Source organism: Arachis ipaensis, chromosome B9, assembly GCF_059453495.1.
Source record: "Arachis ipaensis isolate K30076 ecotype BB chromosome B9, ASM5945349v1, whole genome shotgun sequence".
In the NCBI taxonomy this organism is placed as follows: Eukaryota; Viridiplantae; Streptophyta; class Magnoliopsida; order Fabales; family Fabaceae; genus Arachis; species Arachis ipaensis.
In genome coordinates this window covers 48,679,945-48,696,309 of record NC_142444.1, presented here as the reverse complement: position 1 = coordinate 48,696,309, position 16,365 = coordinate 48,679,945, and the positions used below count along the sequence as shown (strand labels likewise).

Sequence of the window (16,365 nt, the reverse complement as noted above, 5' to 3'; positions counted from 1 at the left end):
AAAGTTAAATATGTATGAGTTATTAACATAAATGATATTAGTAACTTAAGAATTAAAAGATATTTGACGAAATATTAGTAATTCTAAACTCATCAAGAAATATCAATAATTAATTTTTATCGGTAAAAACCGAACTTGATAATAATATTAATATTATTATCTAAGTTCCATTATAATTAGAGCAAGTAAAATAAATAAATAAGATAATAATAAAATTATATTACCATCTATTTTACTTTGAGGTTCGAAATCGACTCATCATAATAAAACTAATCGCTCCACAATAATATTTTAAAAAAATTCGCGTTAATGCAAAAATTAGAGTTGTTATAATTTTATATTTGTATTTACGGGTAGTAAGTCCAGGATCAAATATGTAGATACATATGTAAAATCTATTTTCTGGTTTTATTTATATGCAAATCGAATTGAATCTAGTATGATGGATTTGTGGATCGGATTATGTCCGTACATTTTGAATCAGATAAATACCATAGATTTTTTAGATCGGATCGAGATTTGTACTTTCCTAAGAAAGAGAAATTTAAATTCCTTCACTTAAAGGGAAAATTAATATTCCTATTTTAGGCAATTAAAACTTTTTATAAAAATAGAATTTAATTTTTATATATTGTCAAACTAGTTTTATACATGCATCTAATTATGTAACGTCACATCAATAAAATAACTATTTTTTATATTGACCGCGTGAATAGTCATAACAAAATAGACGTGACTTTATATTGTCAATGCATTAAAATTAAACTCATAAAAGTATCATTGAATTTTAAAAGAGAGTAATACCAGGGCCATCAGAAATTTATTGGTTTTGACTATCACTTAAGCTGTGTTTGGTTTAGCGTTGAAGAGAAGAAAAACACGTTTGAGTGCATTGAATGCTTCGTTTTTATGTTTGGATTTTTTTTTTTACTCTAAACGCCAAAGTAATTTTACGTTCCCAACGTGCATTCAAAGAATTCCGTTGGAATTGAATTTTTTTTTATCAATTCTACCTTTTATTTCTTTTCTTGTAGTCTTTTTAATACTCAAATCTTTTAAATATATAATTAAATTTTTTTTATAAAATTTTTATTTTTTGTTTTGTATAAAAAAATTTATTTTTTATTTGGCTCTGTTAAAATTTGTAAGTATAATTCTTGTATATTAGTTTATGATTGTAATTTTATTATAATATAAATTATTGATCCCATTAAAAAGAATAAAATAAATAAAAAATAATTATAACTAATAATAAAAGCATAAATAATTAAAATTTATATTTTAAAATAATATTAAATAAAAGAGTACTGAAAATATTAAAAAAATATGAATAATATAATTTAATAAAATATATTTTAATATATTATTCATATATTATTTTTGTTTTTGATATAAAATATATTTTATCAATTTTTATATGTTATTTTTAATTTAATAATTAAATATTAATTTTTATTATAAAATTGATTCATAAATTTTATTTAAATATTTAAATTAAACTAATAAAATTCTATAAAATAATTATTTTAATTTATGTGTTTTTTAATAAATTTTCACTTAAAAGTGATTTTGAACAACATAATCCAAATAACATTTATTTCATTACAATCCATTTTGATATAAAGTTGTCAAACATAAATCACATTAATACCAACTCACTTTTATCGAAAATCAATTTTATGCAAATTATCGTTTACAAACTTTAATCCAAACACTAGGGTGTTCATGGATCGGATATAATTTGCATATCCGCAGTATTTTATTCGAATCCGATCCGAAAAGTGTGGATATGGATCCGATCCACAAGGCTATTAGATCGAATCAGATCTGCTGGGCACACTTATAGGATCAGATTGCGGATTTTATGTAGGTATCCACATATCCCATCTGCATATCCGCAGATCCGCAAAAATAAATAAATAAATATTCTTATATTGTATTCAACTAATAATTATCATATATGTTGTATTATTTTAATTTAATTATTTAAGAAAAGTATGTTTAATATTATTTTAAGAGTAAACATATTTAAAAGGGTAAAAAAAGAATTTTATTAATATTTTTTAATAAAATAAGCTTTTAAAAATATTTTGTGTTTTGCGAATATATCCGATATCCGATATCCGATCCGATGATTTTAGTGCGGATCAAATCGCAATTTTGTCTATATCCGATCTGATCCGCATTCACCCTGCCAAACACACACTTACACATCAACTCAATTTCTTTAATCTAGTAATTTAACAACATATATCTCTTACTTTTAAATATTTATATGACTAACTTATAGCTAAAAATAATAAATTCTAATAATCTTCAAACGTTCTTTCATAAAAAATTATTTCAAATTTTCAATTAAATATGCAGAGATATGATTTTATTATAAAATATTTCGAATCCTTTTTAGATACCGAAACAAAAACACAACAACAAATATTTCGAATCCTTTCTAAATTAATTTTCTTCTTTTAATTACCCTATCCAAACACAGTATTCAAATGTTTTAACTAAATTCCTTCTTCAAAATTTTTGTTTAGATAAAATAATTTTCTTGCGTGAATTGAAAGGAAATAAGGTAATTGGAAGAAAATAAGGAAAGAAAAAAAAACAGAATAAATTGAAATATCAAAAAAAGTTTGAAAATTTTAAAAAATCCTTCTGAAATAAGTAAAATTTGAAATACCTCTTTTTTTGTGTGTCTAAAATACATCATTCAAACTAGCAAAATCCTTTCTTAATTCTCAAAGGAAAAAAATATTTCTTAAAAGTATCCAAAAAATATTTCTTAAAAGTATCCAAAAAATTATAATAGAATATCTTATATTCTCTCCAAAATTAAATTACCTTTTCCAGTTACTCATCAAACACCCTAAAATTAGTTTCCATGTTTTTTAATTTCATCATCCAGCTCACTATTTAAGGTGAGGATAGGGTTTGAAAAGTGAGGAAGGGAAATTGGCAATGTGCCAAATTGGGAGAAATCATAGGGGCATCTCACGTGGGACTCGGCACCGTTTACTAATTAGCTAACTTCGCTCTTTTCACTACAGCTCAAACACCAACATACCCTCTCATGTTAATCAATTTTCACACTCTTCTTCTTCTTTGATTTTTTCCCCACTCTCTCTTGTCTCTTCACCTCATCACCATTACCCATACATAAATAATAATACTATATATCTCTCTCTATCTTTGGGATGAGGGTGTTGATATTAAGACCCTCACCCTAGCCTTCTCTCTTCTTTTGTCTTCTCTTGGACACAGCACACATCCCTACTCTCTTCTATTAATCCTGTTTTCCTTTATTCTTTTTTAACATAAGATTGATTTGAGAAACATACATTATTGATCGAGGAACAATCCATGACGATATTTTCTTTGTACCTCCCTATTCTTCTTTCGCTTTCTCTTCCTCTTTCTTTTCTTCTTCATACATTCAAGAAGCATTTCTATTCTCTCTTCTTCCACGTTTTCAGCGCCTTCAAGAACAGTTTCAAGACTTCTAACCGATCCTCTTCGCGAATCTTGGCGCGGGCGATCACCGATCCTCCTCCTCCTCCTCCTCCTCCACCGTCGAAAGCCGTGGTTGTTGACGAAGAAACCGATGGCAATTGCAAGCGGACGTTCTGCACCGAGAGTCTAGGGTTTGAGAGCATCGAGGAAACGCTAGTGGACGGTGAAGACAAAGATCAAAAGATAACGCAGAAGATCGAAGATCTTGATGTTGAGGAAAATAGGAATGATAATAGGAGAGAGTTATTGAGGAATTCGAAGGCGGCGGCGGCGGCTCCGTCATTTCCTCCGCCGCTTTCTTCGTTGAACCAGAAGGGACAAGCGAGTTTCGCTCTTATTCCGGTGAGGGAGAATGGAAGGTTGCAACTCAACAAAGTGAGAATCAAAAGACCTGAGATTCTCTACGCTTCGAGAGAACACGGAAGGTTGAAGATGTTTCTTGTTCCAGATCAATGCGACGACGATCTCGAAGACGAAGAAGAAGAAGAAGAACCACAACAAGAATTCAAAGTAGAAGAAGAAGAAGATGAATCGACATCGTTAGTATCAGAAGAAGAAGAAGAAGAAGAAGAAGAAGAAGTTAGGGTTATTGTTGGGGATTGGAAGTTTAACAATAACAAAATTGAAGGGTTTATGAGGTGTCATCACCAATTGGTGAATCAAAGCCAAAATAATAATCCTCATAATCATCATCATCACAATCTCAACATGTATGGAGTGATCAGCATTGCATGAACGTGATCGTGTGTTTTATGTGACTCTGAACTATTATTCTGCTGCGGAAAGTGTTGCTTTTGTCACAACAGAGACAAGACAGAGGCTCCGATCCAATAATCCGTTTTTGTTGCACCGTAAGTGTACATAACAAAACATAACGGTGTCGTTTAGCCGATAGCTACCATTCTAATTCTAGTGCACAAGAAGAAGAAGGATCCAGGGATATCCTCTGTAGTAAATTTTTTTATTCATTGTTTTTAAAGTAAGGGGAATAGATCTCAAAGAGACGGCAAGTAAAATACAAAAGAGCGAGAGTGAGAGAGATATAGAGATTATTTATTTATTTACACTTTACAGAATTTTGAATTCTTTATTATATTCTTTTGGTGAGGAATTTAATTAATTATATTAAGGCATATGCAATTGTAGCAGCTTGCTCTAATTCTGTCTCTTAATAGTATTTTTGCTTAATAAGTTCTCTGTATACAGGGTTTGTGGTGCTTTGTGGATTTTTTTATAAAATAGTTGATTGATCAATGAGTAATAATGCTATTATGTTAGCACAGTAGCACTATGAACTATGCAATGCGAACATGTTCATTCTAGAAAGATGAATAAGTATATGCCAGCGACAAAACAAACAAAAAAACGCAGAAGGAAATTTTTTTTGGAACAAAAAAAAGCTCAACACATTAATATGGAGCAACATAAAGAGACAAGACACAAATAAACAAAGTAAAAACAAAAATGACCAATCTATTGTCATTTCCGACATTGCCATCAACAACCACATAGATCAGCACTAGACTACTCTTTATAGCTCAACACCGATTTCAATTTAATATCTTCAATGTTAACTTCTTCATTCCTAAATATTCTTGCATTTCGTTCTCTCCAAATATTCTAAATTACTGTCCAACTTTTAAATATTTCATTAATCATATTTAAAACAGTCTAAACTCTATTAGAGTATATCAATCAAGCGCACTACACCTACTAAGTAAACTTGCAGGAAACGAACAAATAGTGAACAAATTCTATATCTTCTACGCAGAAGGAAATTGCTGTGCATCTTTATGTTTTTTTACCAAAAGACAACTTTCCTTGATTAATTAGTGTGATGATTGGTCAAATAGTAGAAATCAGTTCTGATTGTTCAAGGGCGTTGACATTTTATTAAAGAATGAGGAGTTATAATGTGGAGAAATGTTATACATTTAAATTTTTTTATAAATTAAATTCAACTATATAAATTAAATAATAAGATTAAAAATAATATTAATTATAACAATTTTTTATTATATTAGATTAATTTAATTGAACTTAGTTAATAAAAAAATTTGGATATATAGTATTATTTTATAATAAATTTTTAATGAACTAATATTATTGAAATTTTATTGTAAAACTTTTTTTTTTTCAATTTTTATTTAAAAAATTATACTTTTTGGGTTAATTTCTTTATATGGATTAAATATGTAGTGTTTGTTTGGGCACCATTAAATTGATAAAAAAAGATCTTTTTTTAATGAAAATTTTTTTTTTAACATATTTGATAAATTTCTAGTAATAAAAATAAAAGTACTAAAAAATTAAAAAACATCTTTTTTAAGAAGCTACAATTTACATATTTTTTTAAAATATTTTTTTTCTTTAAAAAAAGATATTTTTTACATAATAAATAAATAAAAAATTACTTTTACATAGTTATACCCAAATATAATTGATTTGCAAGTGATATTAAAATATAAAATTACTTTTACTACTTTTTTATAAGATCTTTTGAAAAAAGATAACTTAAAAAAAGATTTTTTTTTTAAAAACTTACCCAAACAAATCCGTGATGTAATACGTTGATATTGAAAGTTTGGATGTTTTTTTATATTAAGTTATTTTTTTTAATTGATATTAACCAAATTGGATTGTCTAATTTATTTGAAAAAAGAGGACAAACTATAATCAAAGGATCCAATTTAATTTTTAAATGATTATATATATATATATATATATATATATATATATATAGTAACAGTATCACTTATACAAATATTTTTTAAATTAATAAGATTTTTGTTAACTTGTGTTTTAAGAAAATATGTTAAAATTATAAATTAAAATTTTTTATTAAAAATACAAAAAATTTAAGTTTTATGTATTTGTTTTATATTTATTAAGAGAAAATATTTAAAAAATTTTACTAATAATAATTTTATCAATGCACTATTGGAACACATGTTAATTGAATCTAATTAATAATCAGATCGAATGAAATTAATAATAAATCATTAATTGTCTAATAAGCTCTATGCTCCAAAGATATTTTGTATGATTTTGAAGTTTAGTGATCCAAATTAAATAAATATTAATTAAATATGATTGTTCTAATTATTATTTTATAGTGTTATTAGTTAAATATAATATGATTGTTCTAATATGGATGTTATATATATATATATATGGAAAACAAATTGAGCCAAAAAATATTTTTTTTTTATTTTAGATTAATCTACTAATTAAGGACAAATGGGTGAGGAAAACTCCATTAAATTTATATTAAGTATATAATTTTTCTTACAGACCTTTTCCATATTTATTACACTATTGATGAATATTCTCTCTTTTACCATTGTTGAATAAAAACAAGGGTAAAGTACTAAATTGGTCCTCTATGTTTGGGCGTAATTCTGTTTTGATCTTTAAGGTTTAAAGTATCCTATTTAAATCCAAAAAAGTTTCATTTAGCATCAATTTAGTCCCATAATGAAATCAAAGTTAAATAATTAACGGAATGTCCTACATAACAACAGTACAAGAACAAAATCGATAATCTGGAAAACAAGTACAAGCTCCAGAGGCACAAAATCAATCGTGGATGCATCAATACATTTATTTATCATTCTCTTTAGTTCTATAGAAAATATTTTATTTATATTATAAAAAAAATAATAAATAAATGTATTGATGCATCCACGGTTGATTTTGTACCTCTGGAGCTTGTATTTGTTCTCCAGATTATTAATTTTGTTCTTGTACTGTTGTTATGTAGGATATTCCGTTAATTATTCAACTTTGACCTCACTGTGAGACTAAATTGATGCTAAATGAAATTTTTTTGAATTCAAATAGGACAGTTTAAACCTTAAGAACTAAAATAGAATTATGCCCAAACATAAGGGACCAATTTAGTACTTTACCCTAAAAACAAATTTGTCAAGTATACAATATAAGTTACTTCTATTTCTTGTAGGTGGATAACTTGATAACGATATTTGTATATAAGTTCTCTTATTATTTTTAGGGATTTTTTTAAATAAATAAATTATATATTTTATTTATGGATATAGATAATTTGTAGTATATTTATCGATTTGTATTGTTTAACGTATGTTGTTTACAGTGTAAACAAGGACGGACTCACACTTAATGAAGAGGGGGCATTTGTCCTCACAAAGTTTTTCAAAAAAAAAAAACTAATATTATATATATTATTTATTATATTATGTTTGTCCCAAAATAAATTATAAATATTTTTTTATGTTAAAAAATATTTTGTTAAACTTAATGCATAATAATGACTATATTGTTAAATTTGATTTAATATAAAAAAATAAAAAAATAAACTCATAAAATAGTGATAATTAATTTTATTATATTAGTTAATTAATTGATAATTAAATTAAAACCTAGTTTTTTAATTAAATATAATTTAAATTATTAGTAATTTTTTAAAAATTATTTAAGATAAAAATATATTATCTATATATTAATATACTGTAATTATTTTAGTTAAAAAATTTATTTATACCATAAAGACTATAATAAATAGATTTGATAATTAAATATGAGATAATAAAAAATAAAATAATTATTTAAAAATATATATAAAAAAATAATATTTACTCATGTTAAAAATAAAAAAAATAATTATAAATTATTTTTTTGATTATTTTGAATATTATACCGTGTGTAAAATTATATTTTTATTATGTTAAATACTATATAATAAGTAATTGTGTGTATATTTCTAGTTCTTATCAATATGTATAAATAGTTCTAATTTAAAATTTTAAATATATCTAAATTAATTTGGATTGATCAAGTGATCAGCTTAGTTGTCCGTTTAAATAAATATCGGGAATTCAAAATTTGTCTCGTATGTGTAGCAACTCATTGCCGGCTAATTGTATACTCTTAAAAAAACTCAAATTTACGACGAATTAGTTCTTAACTTGTTGGGTATCATGAGAAGCAAAAAAAAAAAAATCTATACCTAAATTTTATTATATTTTTGCCCCCACTGCTAAATTTTTCTGAGCCCGTCACTGAGTGTAAATGAAATAAGTTTGTGTATATCTCATTTACATTGTAAACGAGATATAAGAGAAGATAACACATTTGCATTGTAAACGAGATAAAGTATGACAAATTTCAAGCTACTATAAAAGGATATGCAACCATTTGTATTCTTCACAAATATTTCACTTCTTCTTCTCCCCTTTTTCTTCAATAAATTTAGTAAAAATGTCTAGTAGTAGTAGATATGTTGTTGTAAGTGTGTATTTCAATTGTCATATGAGAAACAGTGATATCGGGGTTATATTTGAGTGTGATAATTGATGCACAGAAACTTGTCTCTCAACAATTTTTCTCTCGGCAAGTATACCGAATTGTCGTCAAGTAAAAACTCACAATAGAGTGAGGTTGAATCCCACAGGGATTGATTGGTCAAGCAATTTTAATTGGAAGAATGTTCTAGTTGAGCTAAGCAGAATTTGATTTGAGAATTGTAGAAAATTAAATGGCGGGAAAGTAAATAACAGAAAGTGTAAATGCTGGAATTAAAGAGCAAAATGTAAATGACGGAAAGTAAATTGCAGAATCTTAAATGGGGATTTAGGGAAATGAACATAAAAGTAAATGGCAGAAAGTAAAGAGAACGGGTAAGATTAGAAATGGGGAATTCATTGGGCTCAGGAGATGTTGTATTCTCCGGATCAAGTTCATCTTCATCTCTTCCTCAATCAATGCATTCATTGATCTCCTTGGCAATCTTAAGTGATTGAATTCCAATTCCTTGGTAATTCAATCTCTCAAATCTTGATCAATAGCCAATTCCTTGGTCTAATTGCTCATGAGAAGAGATGAAGAGTGATCACTGATTATACCACATGTATTCCCAAATCAAAGTGTTGGTAGGATTATATGTCACTATATCCATCCAAACCCCAATTTGGTCCAACATGAGAAAGTATTTCTAGCATGATCTCTTCATTCCTCTTCCAAGGATCCGAAGAGATCCAAGTATGAATAGCTTCTTTTCCAAGACAACTACCCAATTGGATGAAGATTGAAAGCTTTCTAGTAAAATCAAGAGAAAAGAAAGAAGAAGAAGAATGAAAACTATTATTGATCCATCAAATTACAACAGAGCTTCCTAACCCAATGAAAGGGGTTTAGTTGTTCATAGCTCTGGGAATGGAAAGCAAAGATGCAGAATACATTCTGAAAGTAAAACTAGAGTTGCAGAGAAAGTAAAATTATACAGAGTAGTTCTCCCAATGCCCAAAAGCTCCTTCTCTAGTTCAAAACTACTCCTATATATACTACTCTTCTGATCTTCTAGTTGGCTCTTCAAGTCTTAGGATATGGGCCTTTGGATCTTGAGTTTGAAGCAGTTTGGAATCTTCAGTGGGCTCAGCTTTACTTGCAGAGAGAGTCTGAAGTAGGCATGGACTTTAGCTAGGACGTTAGTGGCGTTAACGTTAAGTAAAAATGTGGGTTCGAGAACGTTAGTGACGATCACCTTTTTCACTAACGTTCCTAGCCCAAGATGGTTCACGTTAACTTCAACGTTAGTGGCACTAACGTGACCACTAACGTTGCCTCTTAGCCCATCACAAGCGTTATTGGCGTTTACCTTTGCCAATAACGTTGCTCTTAGCCCCCCTTTTCTCACGTTAGAGTCCACATTAGTATAACTAACATGGCTCTTAACGTGGGCATGCCTTAGCCTCGAGAGCATTAGTGACACTTACCTTTGTCACTAACGCTCCAAACGCCCCTTCTCACATTAGTGCCTCACGTTAATTGTCTTAACGTGGCCACTAACGTTGTGGTGATAGCCATCTCCAACGTTAGTGACAAAGGTGGGTGTCACTAACGTTGGCTCATCATTCCTTCCTCCACGTTAGCTTCCACGTTAATGCAATTAATGTGGCAGCCAACGTGGCTCATAGTGGCTTAGTCCAACGTTAGTGACAAAGGTGGGTGTCACTAACGTTGGCGACTCTTTGCTCCTCCCACGTTAGAGTTCACGTTAATGTAGTTAACGTGAGTCTTAACATGGCCAATTGGGCTTAGTCCAACGTTAGTGACAAAGGTGAGTGTCACTAACATTGGCATGGTCTTCCTTTCCACGTTAGAGTTCACGTTAACTAAGTTAACGTGACTCTTAACGTGGCTAATTGCCAATTTGGAGCGTTAGTGGTATTCACTTTTACCACTAACGCTGGAGCTCCCTTTCTCTCCACGTTAACAACCACGTTAATGTAGTTAACGTGGCAATTAACGTGGGCCACGATGGTTTCGAAGGCATTATTGGCAATCACTTTTCTCATTAACGTTGCAAGTTTATTCCCATTCCACGTTAGTAGTCATGTTAATTAGATTAACATGGCTGCTAATGTGGCTCTTTCTTGCTTCTTTTGTCCTGAAATCAAGCAAATAAAGTGCATCAAAGCTCTAATCCAAGTTATGAGACATGCATTATCCAATTTGTCATTCAATTCATGCATATTTCTCATAAAATTACATGAAATTCACAATGTTTGCTTGAATCAAGATGTAAGTGATTATCTACCCAAAACTTGCTTATTAACTAAGAAAATGTATGAAACTACCCTAAAACAGTAAAGAAAAGGTCAGTAAAACTGGCCAAAATGCCCTGGCATCACAACACCAACCTTAAAGCTTGCTTGTCCCTAAGCAAGTATTGAAACATAAGAATGATGAATGAAATGACAAGAGAAATGAATCATTATTGTGGAAGTCATGTCCTTGGTTTTATGGGATTTCATGCATAGCAACTTAGGTTCATTCCTTTATTGGGTTTCAGACCTTTACCATGCCCTGGAATACTCACTTGATTGCACCCTATGAGACTTTTATTTATTGATCCCTTTTTTCTTTTCAGGGTTTGATTGTGTTCTTTAGACTAGGTGCTTTGTAAGGGGGCGACTCTTTAAGATAAGCTTTCAGCCAGCACTCCCGAACCAGTTGGTCCAAGGTGCTGGGTGTTAAGACACCCCTAAGGACTTACTCCCTCAAGTCTCTTTCCCCAATACATACACACCACAGGCACATGGTTTGTTATTTTCTTACTTGAGGCCTTGGTGTCCAGTACCTCTTTGGGTTACTAAGTGTTCTGTAGCAAATGTTACTCTTGATAGTGGACTTTCAGCTGATAATCCTGGGTTAGTTAACCCAAGTTACCAAGTGATAAGGCACCCCTGAGAGCTTATTCATCCAAGTATATCCTTTGCACAAGAGCACCACAGACACATGCTTTAAGGTTTAACCCTTGGTGCCTAGCCTTATTTCTTATTCTTTTTCTTTATTTCTCAACTTTCATTTTTCTTTCTCTTTTTCTAATTAGGATCTTGTTATGTAGCTAGTCTCATGGGGTGTGTTTCAAGCATATGATTCAGAACAGATAGTTGCCTTCCTACCTTGTTGGTGAACCAACTTAGCTAAGTAATTACTACACCACAAGCTTAAGAACTTTAATCCACAAATTAAACATCACTCTGGTCTTTCATAACATCTCTTTTTATTTGACTTCAAAGGACAAGCATACAAGTAAGCAAGGTGAAAATGTAGCAGATAATTTGGCAAAGCTAGCATAGACCTAAGTAGGGAAAAACAAACATTAAATTCTAGTGATTTAAACTAAAGAGTAACTAATAATTCAGGGACACATTCAGATTTCCCATCTTTTTGATCATTTCCAAGCATATAGAATCAAGTAACAATACAACCTTTTGGTGGTGCCTTCTAGCTATCTCTTTGTTATCATCATCCTCCCTGGATGATGGTGTACTATTTTTCCAGAAGGTTACTTGAATCCCTGCAGAGTTATGGAAAGTTGCTTGTTCCCCAAGCACTTGAGAAATAGTCAGCATGCATGTATACTCATGAATTTCTGAACTTTATTTGGTGTGTGAGCACCAAACTTAGTTCCTTACCTAATGCAACAGATTGAATATATGCATAGAATCTCATGTGCTTTTATTAATAAAACGAATATGAACTAGAAACTAAACTGTTGTTAAGTGGTTTCCCTGATTGGTTGGGGCTAGCAATATGCCCCTTGAAATCTTTGGTGGAACACCAAACTTAGAATTACGCATTCACTTTTGGATTGTTTTGGTGTGCAACACCAAACTTAGCTCCTTACAATACAGGAAAAACTACTTGTAACTTTTATTGAAAAGATCATGAAAAGGAAACTACCTTAGGTTGGGTTGCCTCCTAACGAAGCGCTCTTTTAACGTCGCTAGCTCGACGATTTCTCCATCAGTTGAGATGATACTTCATTTTGGGGTTTTCCCCCATGTTGCCCATGTAGTGCTTGAGCCTCTTTCCGTTCACAGTGAAAGTCCTCTTTGAACTTTCCTCCATAATTTCTATGTGTCCATGTGGTGAGACCTTTGTGATGAGAAAGGGTCCAGACCACCTTGATTTGAGTTTTCTATGGAAGAGTCTCAATTTGGAGTTGTAGAGGAGCACTTGCTGTCCTTTTTCGAAGCTCCTGGGTGTCAGATTAAGGTCATGTCTTATCTTTGCCTTTTCTTTATAGATCTTGGTATTTTCATAGGCTTGAGATCTAAACTCCTCCATATCCTGCAACTGCAAGACTCTTTTTTCACCAGCAGCAATGCTATCAAAATTTAGTAGCTTGAGAGCCCAGAGGGCTTTATGTTCCAGCTCCAGTGGTAAATGACAGGCCTTTCCATACACCAGTTGATACGGGGACATCCTAAGAGGTGTTTTGAATGCCGTTCTGTATGCCCAAAGAGCATCATCTAGCTTCTTCGCCCAGTCTTTTCTTGATGCTCCTATAGTCTTCTCCAGAATCCTTTTTAGCTCTCTGTTAGATATCTCGGTTTACCCACTTGTTTGGGGGTGGTAAGGTGTGGCAACCTTGTGTTTCACTCCATATCGTAAGAGAAGAGCTTCTAGTGGTTTGTTACAGAAATGGCTTCCTCCATCACTGATGAGTGCTCGTGGGACTCCGAACCGGCTAAAAATATTCTTTCTGAGGAAGTTTATGACCACCTTGTTATCATTTGTTGGGGTTGCAATAGCCTCTACCCACTTGAAAACGTAATCCACTGCTACCAAGATATACTTGTTTGAATATGAGGTTGGGAATGGTCCCATGAAATCGATCCCCCATACATCAAACAGTTCCAGCTCTAAGATGAAATTCTGCGGCATCTCATTTCTTTTGGGTAGGTTGCCAGCTCTTTGACATTCATTGCAGTTCTTTGCTACTTCCTTGGCATCCTTGAAAAGGGTGGGCCAAAAGAATCCACTCTGTAATACCTTGGCTGCAGTTCTTTCTCCTCCAAAGTGGCCTCCATAGCATGAGCCATGGCAGTTCCATATGACCTCTCTTCCCTCTTCTTCTGAAACACATCTTCTCAGGATTCCATCTGAACACTTCTTGAAGAGATACAGCTCATCCCAGATAAAATATTTTGCATCATTGATGAGCTTTCTTTTTTGATGTTTGTTGATCTCTGGAGGTAAAGCCCCATTTGCCTTGAAATTGGCAATGTTTGCAAACCAGGGTACTTTGTGAACCGTCATTAACTGCTCATCTGGGAAACATTCATTCACACTTGTATCATGTGTTCCACCTTTGTCATGAGGGATTCTGGATAAGTGATCGGCTACCTTGTTCTCCACTCCTTTCTTGTCTCTAATCTCAATATTGAATTCCTACAACAATAAGATCCATCTTATCAGTCTTGGTTTTGATTCCTGCTTGGCAAACAAATATTTTAGTGCTGTGTGGTCTGTGAAAACAATCACTTTGGCACCAATGAGGTATGATCTAAACTTGTCAAATGCAAAAACTATTGCCAGCAACTCCTTTTCAGTAGTGGTATAATTTCTTTGAGTGTCATTGAGGACTTTGTTGGCATAGTATACTACATGGACTAAGTTATCTTTTCCTCTGCCCTAACACTGTCCCAACTACAAAATCAGATGCATCACACATCAGTTCAAATGGTAAGTTCCAGTCAGGTGGGGAAATGATAGGGGCAGAGGACAGCCTCTTCTTTAAATTTTCGAATGCTAGCATGTATTTTTCATCAAAGACAAATGGTGTATCTGATACAAGGAGATTGCTTAAGGGCTTGGCTATCTTTGAAAAATCTTTAATAAACCTTCTGTAAAAGCTAGCATGCCCCAGAAAGCTCCTAATTGCCTTGACATCACTTGGTGGGGGTAATTTTTCAATGAGTTCCACCTTAGCTCTGTCTACCTCAATGCCTTGGTTAGAAACCTTATGGCCAAGAACTATTCCTCCTGTCACCATAAAGTGACATTTTTCCCAGTTCAAGACCAAATTAGTCTCTTGACATCTTTTTAATACCAGGGCCAGGTGATTTAGGCAATTAGGAAAGGAATCTCCGAATACTGAAAAGTCGTCCAAAAAGACTTCAATGAATTTTTCTATCATATTTGAGAAAATGGAGAGCATGCAGCGTTGGAAGGTTGCAGGTGCATTACATAGCCCAAATGGCATGCGCCTGTAGGCAAACACTCCATATGGGCAAGTGAATGAGGTTTTCTCTTGGTCTCTCGGATCAACCACTATTTGGTTATATCCTGAATAACCATCAAGAAAACAGTAATATGCATGTCCTGCAAGTCTTTCCAGCATCTGATCCATGAAAGGAAGGGGGAAATGATCTTTTTTGTAGCTTCATTGAGTTTTCTGTAGTCTATGCACATCCGCCATCCTGTGACAGTCCTTGTAGGGATTAGTTCGTTCTTCTCATTGGGGACTATAGTGATTCCTCCTTTTTTTGGAACAACTTGCACGGGGCTGACCCATGGACTGTCTGAGATCGGGTAAATTACCCCTCCCTGCCATAACTTCATGACTTCTTTCTGTACCACTTCCTTCATGACTAGATTCAGCCTCCTTTGGGGTTGAATGGATGGTTTGGCATCCTCTTCCAACAGTATCTTGTGCATGCATATGGCCGAACTGATTTCCTTCAGGTCAGCGAGGGTCCATCCAATGGAATCCTTATGCTTTCGCAATACTTGGAGTAGTTCATCCTCTTAATCTTGGCTGAGGGCTGAGTTTATGATCACTGGGTAACTTTCATTCTCTCCTAAATATGCATATTTGAGAGTGGGTGGCAGTGCTTTGAGTTCAAGTTTGGGTGCTTCTTTTCTTTCATCCTCCTCCTTTGGTGCACCCTGAACATGAATCTTCGCTGTTGCAGCCTCTTCGCTAGATGCTAATTCCTCTTCTGTTAACCCTTCAAGTTCTTCTTCTTCAAAAATTTCTTGTACTGCATCTTCCAGTGAATCTAACCTCATACACTCTCCTAATGGTTCTTGTGGGTAGCTCATGGCCTTGAATACATTGAATATCATCTTCTTATTGTGTAATCTCAGGGTGAGTTCACCTTTTTGGACATCAATGATAGCTCCAGCAGTGGCCAAGAACGGTCTTCCCAGGATGATGGAGGCCTTGGCTTCCTCCTTCATGTCCAGCACTACAAAGTCTGCTGGGAAGATAAAATCTCCTACCTTCACTAGCAAATCCTCGACTATGCCATGAGAAAACTTGAACGATCGGTCTGCCAGTTGTAGGGCCATTTTTGTTGGCTTAGCCTCCTCAATTCTCATTTTTCTCATCATAGCTATTGACATCAGATTTATGCTGGCTCCTAAGTCACATAGAGCCTTCTCCACTATGATTTCTCCTATAATACAAGGGATCTGGAAGCTCCCAGGATCCTTCAATTTCTGGGGTAGCTTGTGCTGAATGATGGCACTACATTCTTTGGTTAGTATCACAGTCTCATTGTTCTTCCAGCTTCT

General features: G+C 32.5%; 1 protein-coding gene across 1 annotated transcript; it reads left to right on the top strand.

The window, feature by feature from the left end:
• Positions 1 to 2,947: 2,947 nt before the first annotated feature.
• LOC110267195 (uncharacterized) lies at positions 2,948 to 4,643 on the top strand. The gene has a single exon (XM_021112355.2). The coding sequence runs from the start codon at positions 3,364 to 3,366 to the stop codon at positions 4,246 to 4,248; it is 885 nt and encodes a 294-aa protein (XP_020968014.1). The 5' UTR covers positions 2,948 to 3,363; the 3' UTR covers positions 4,249 to 4,643.
• Positions 4,644 to 16,365: the final 11,722 nt, after the last annotated feature.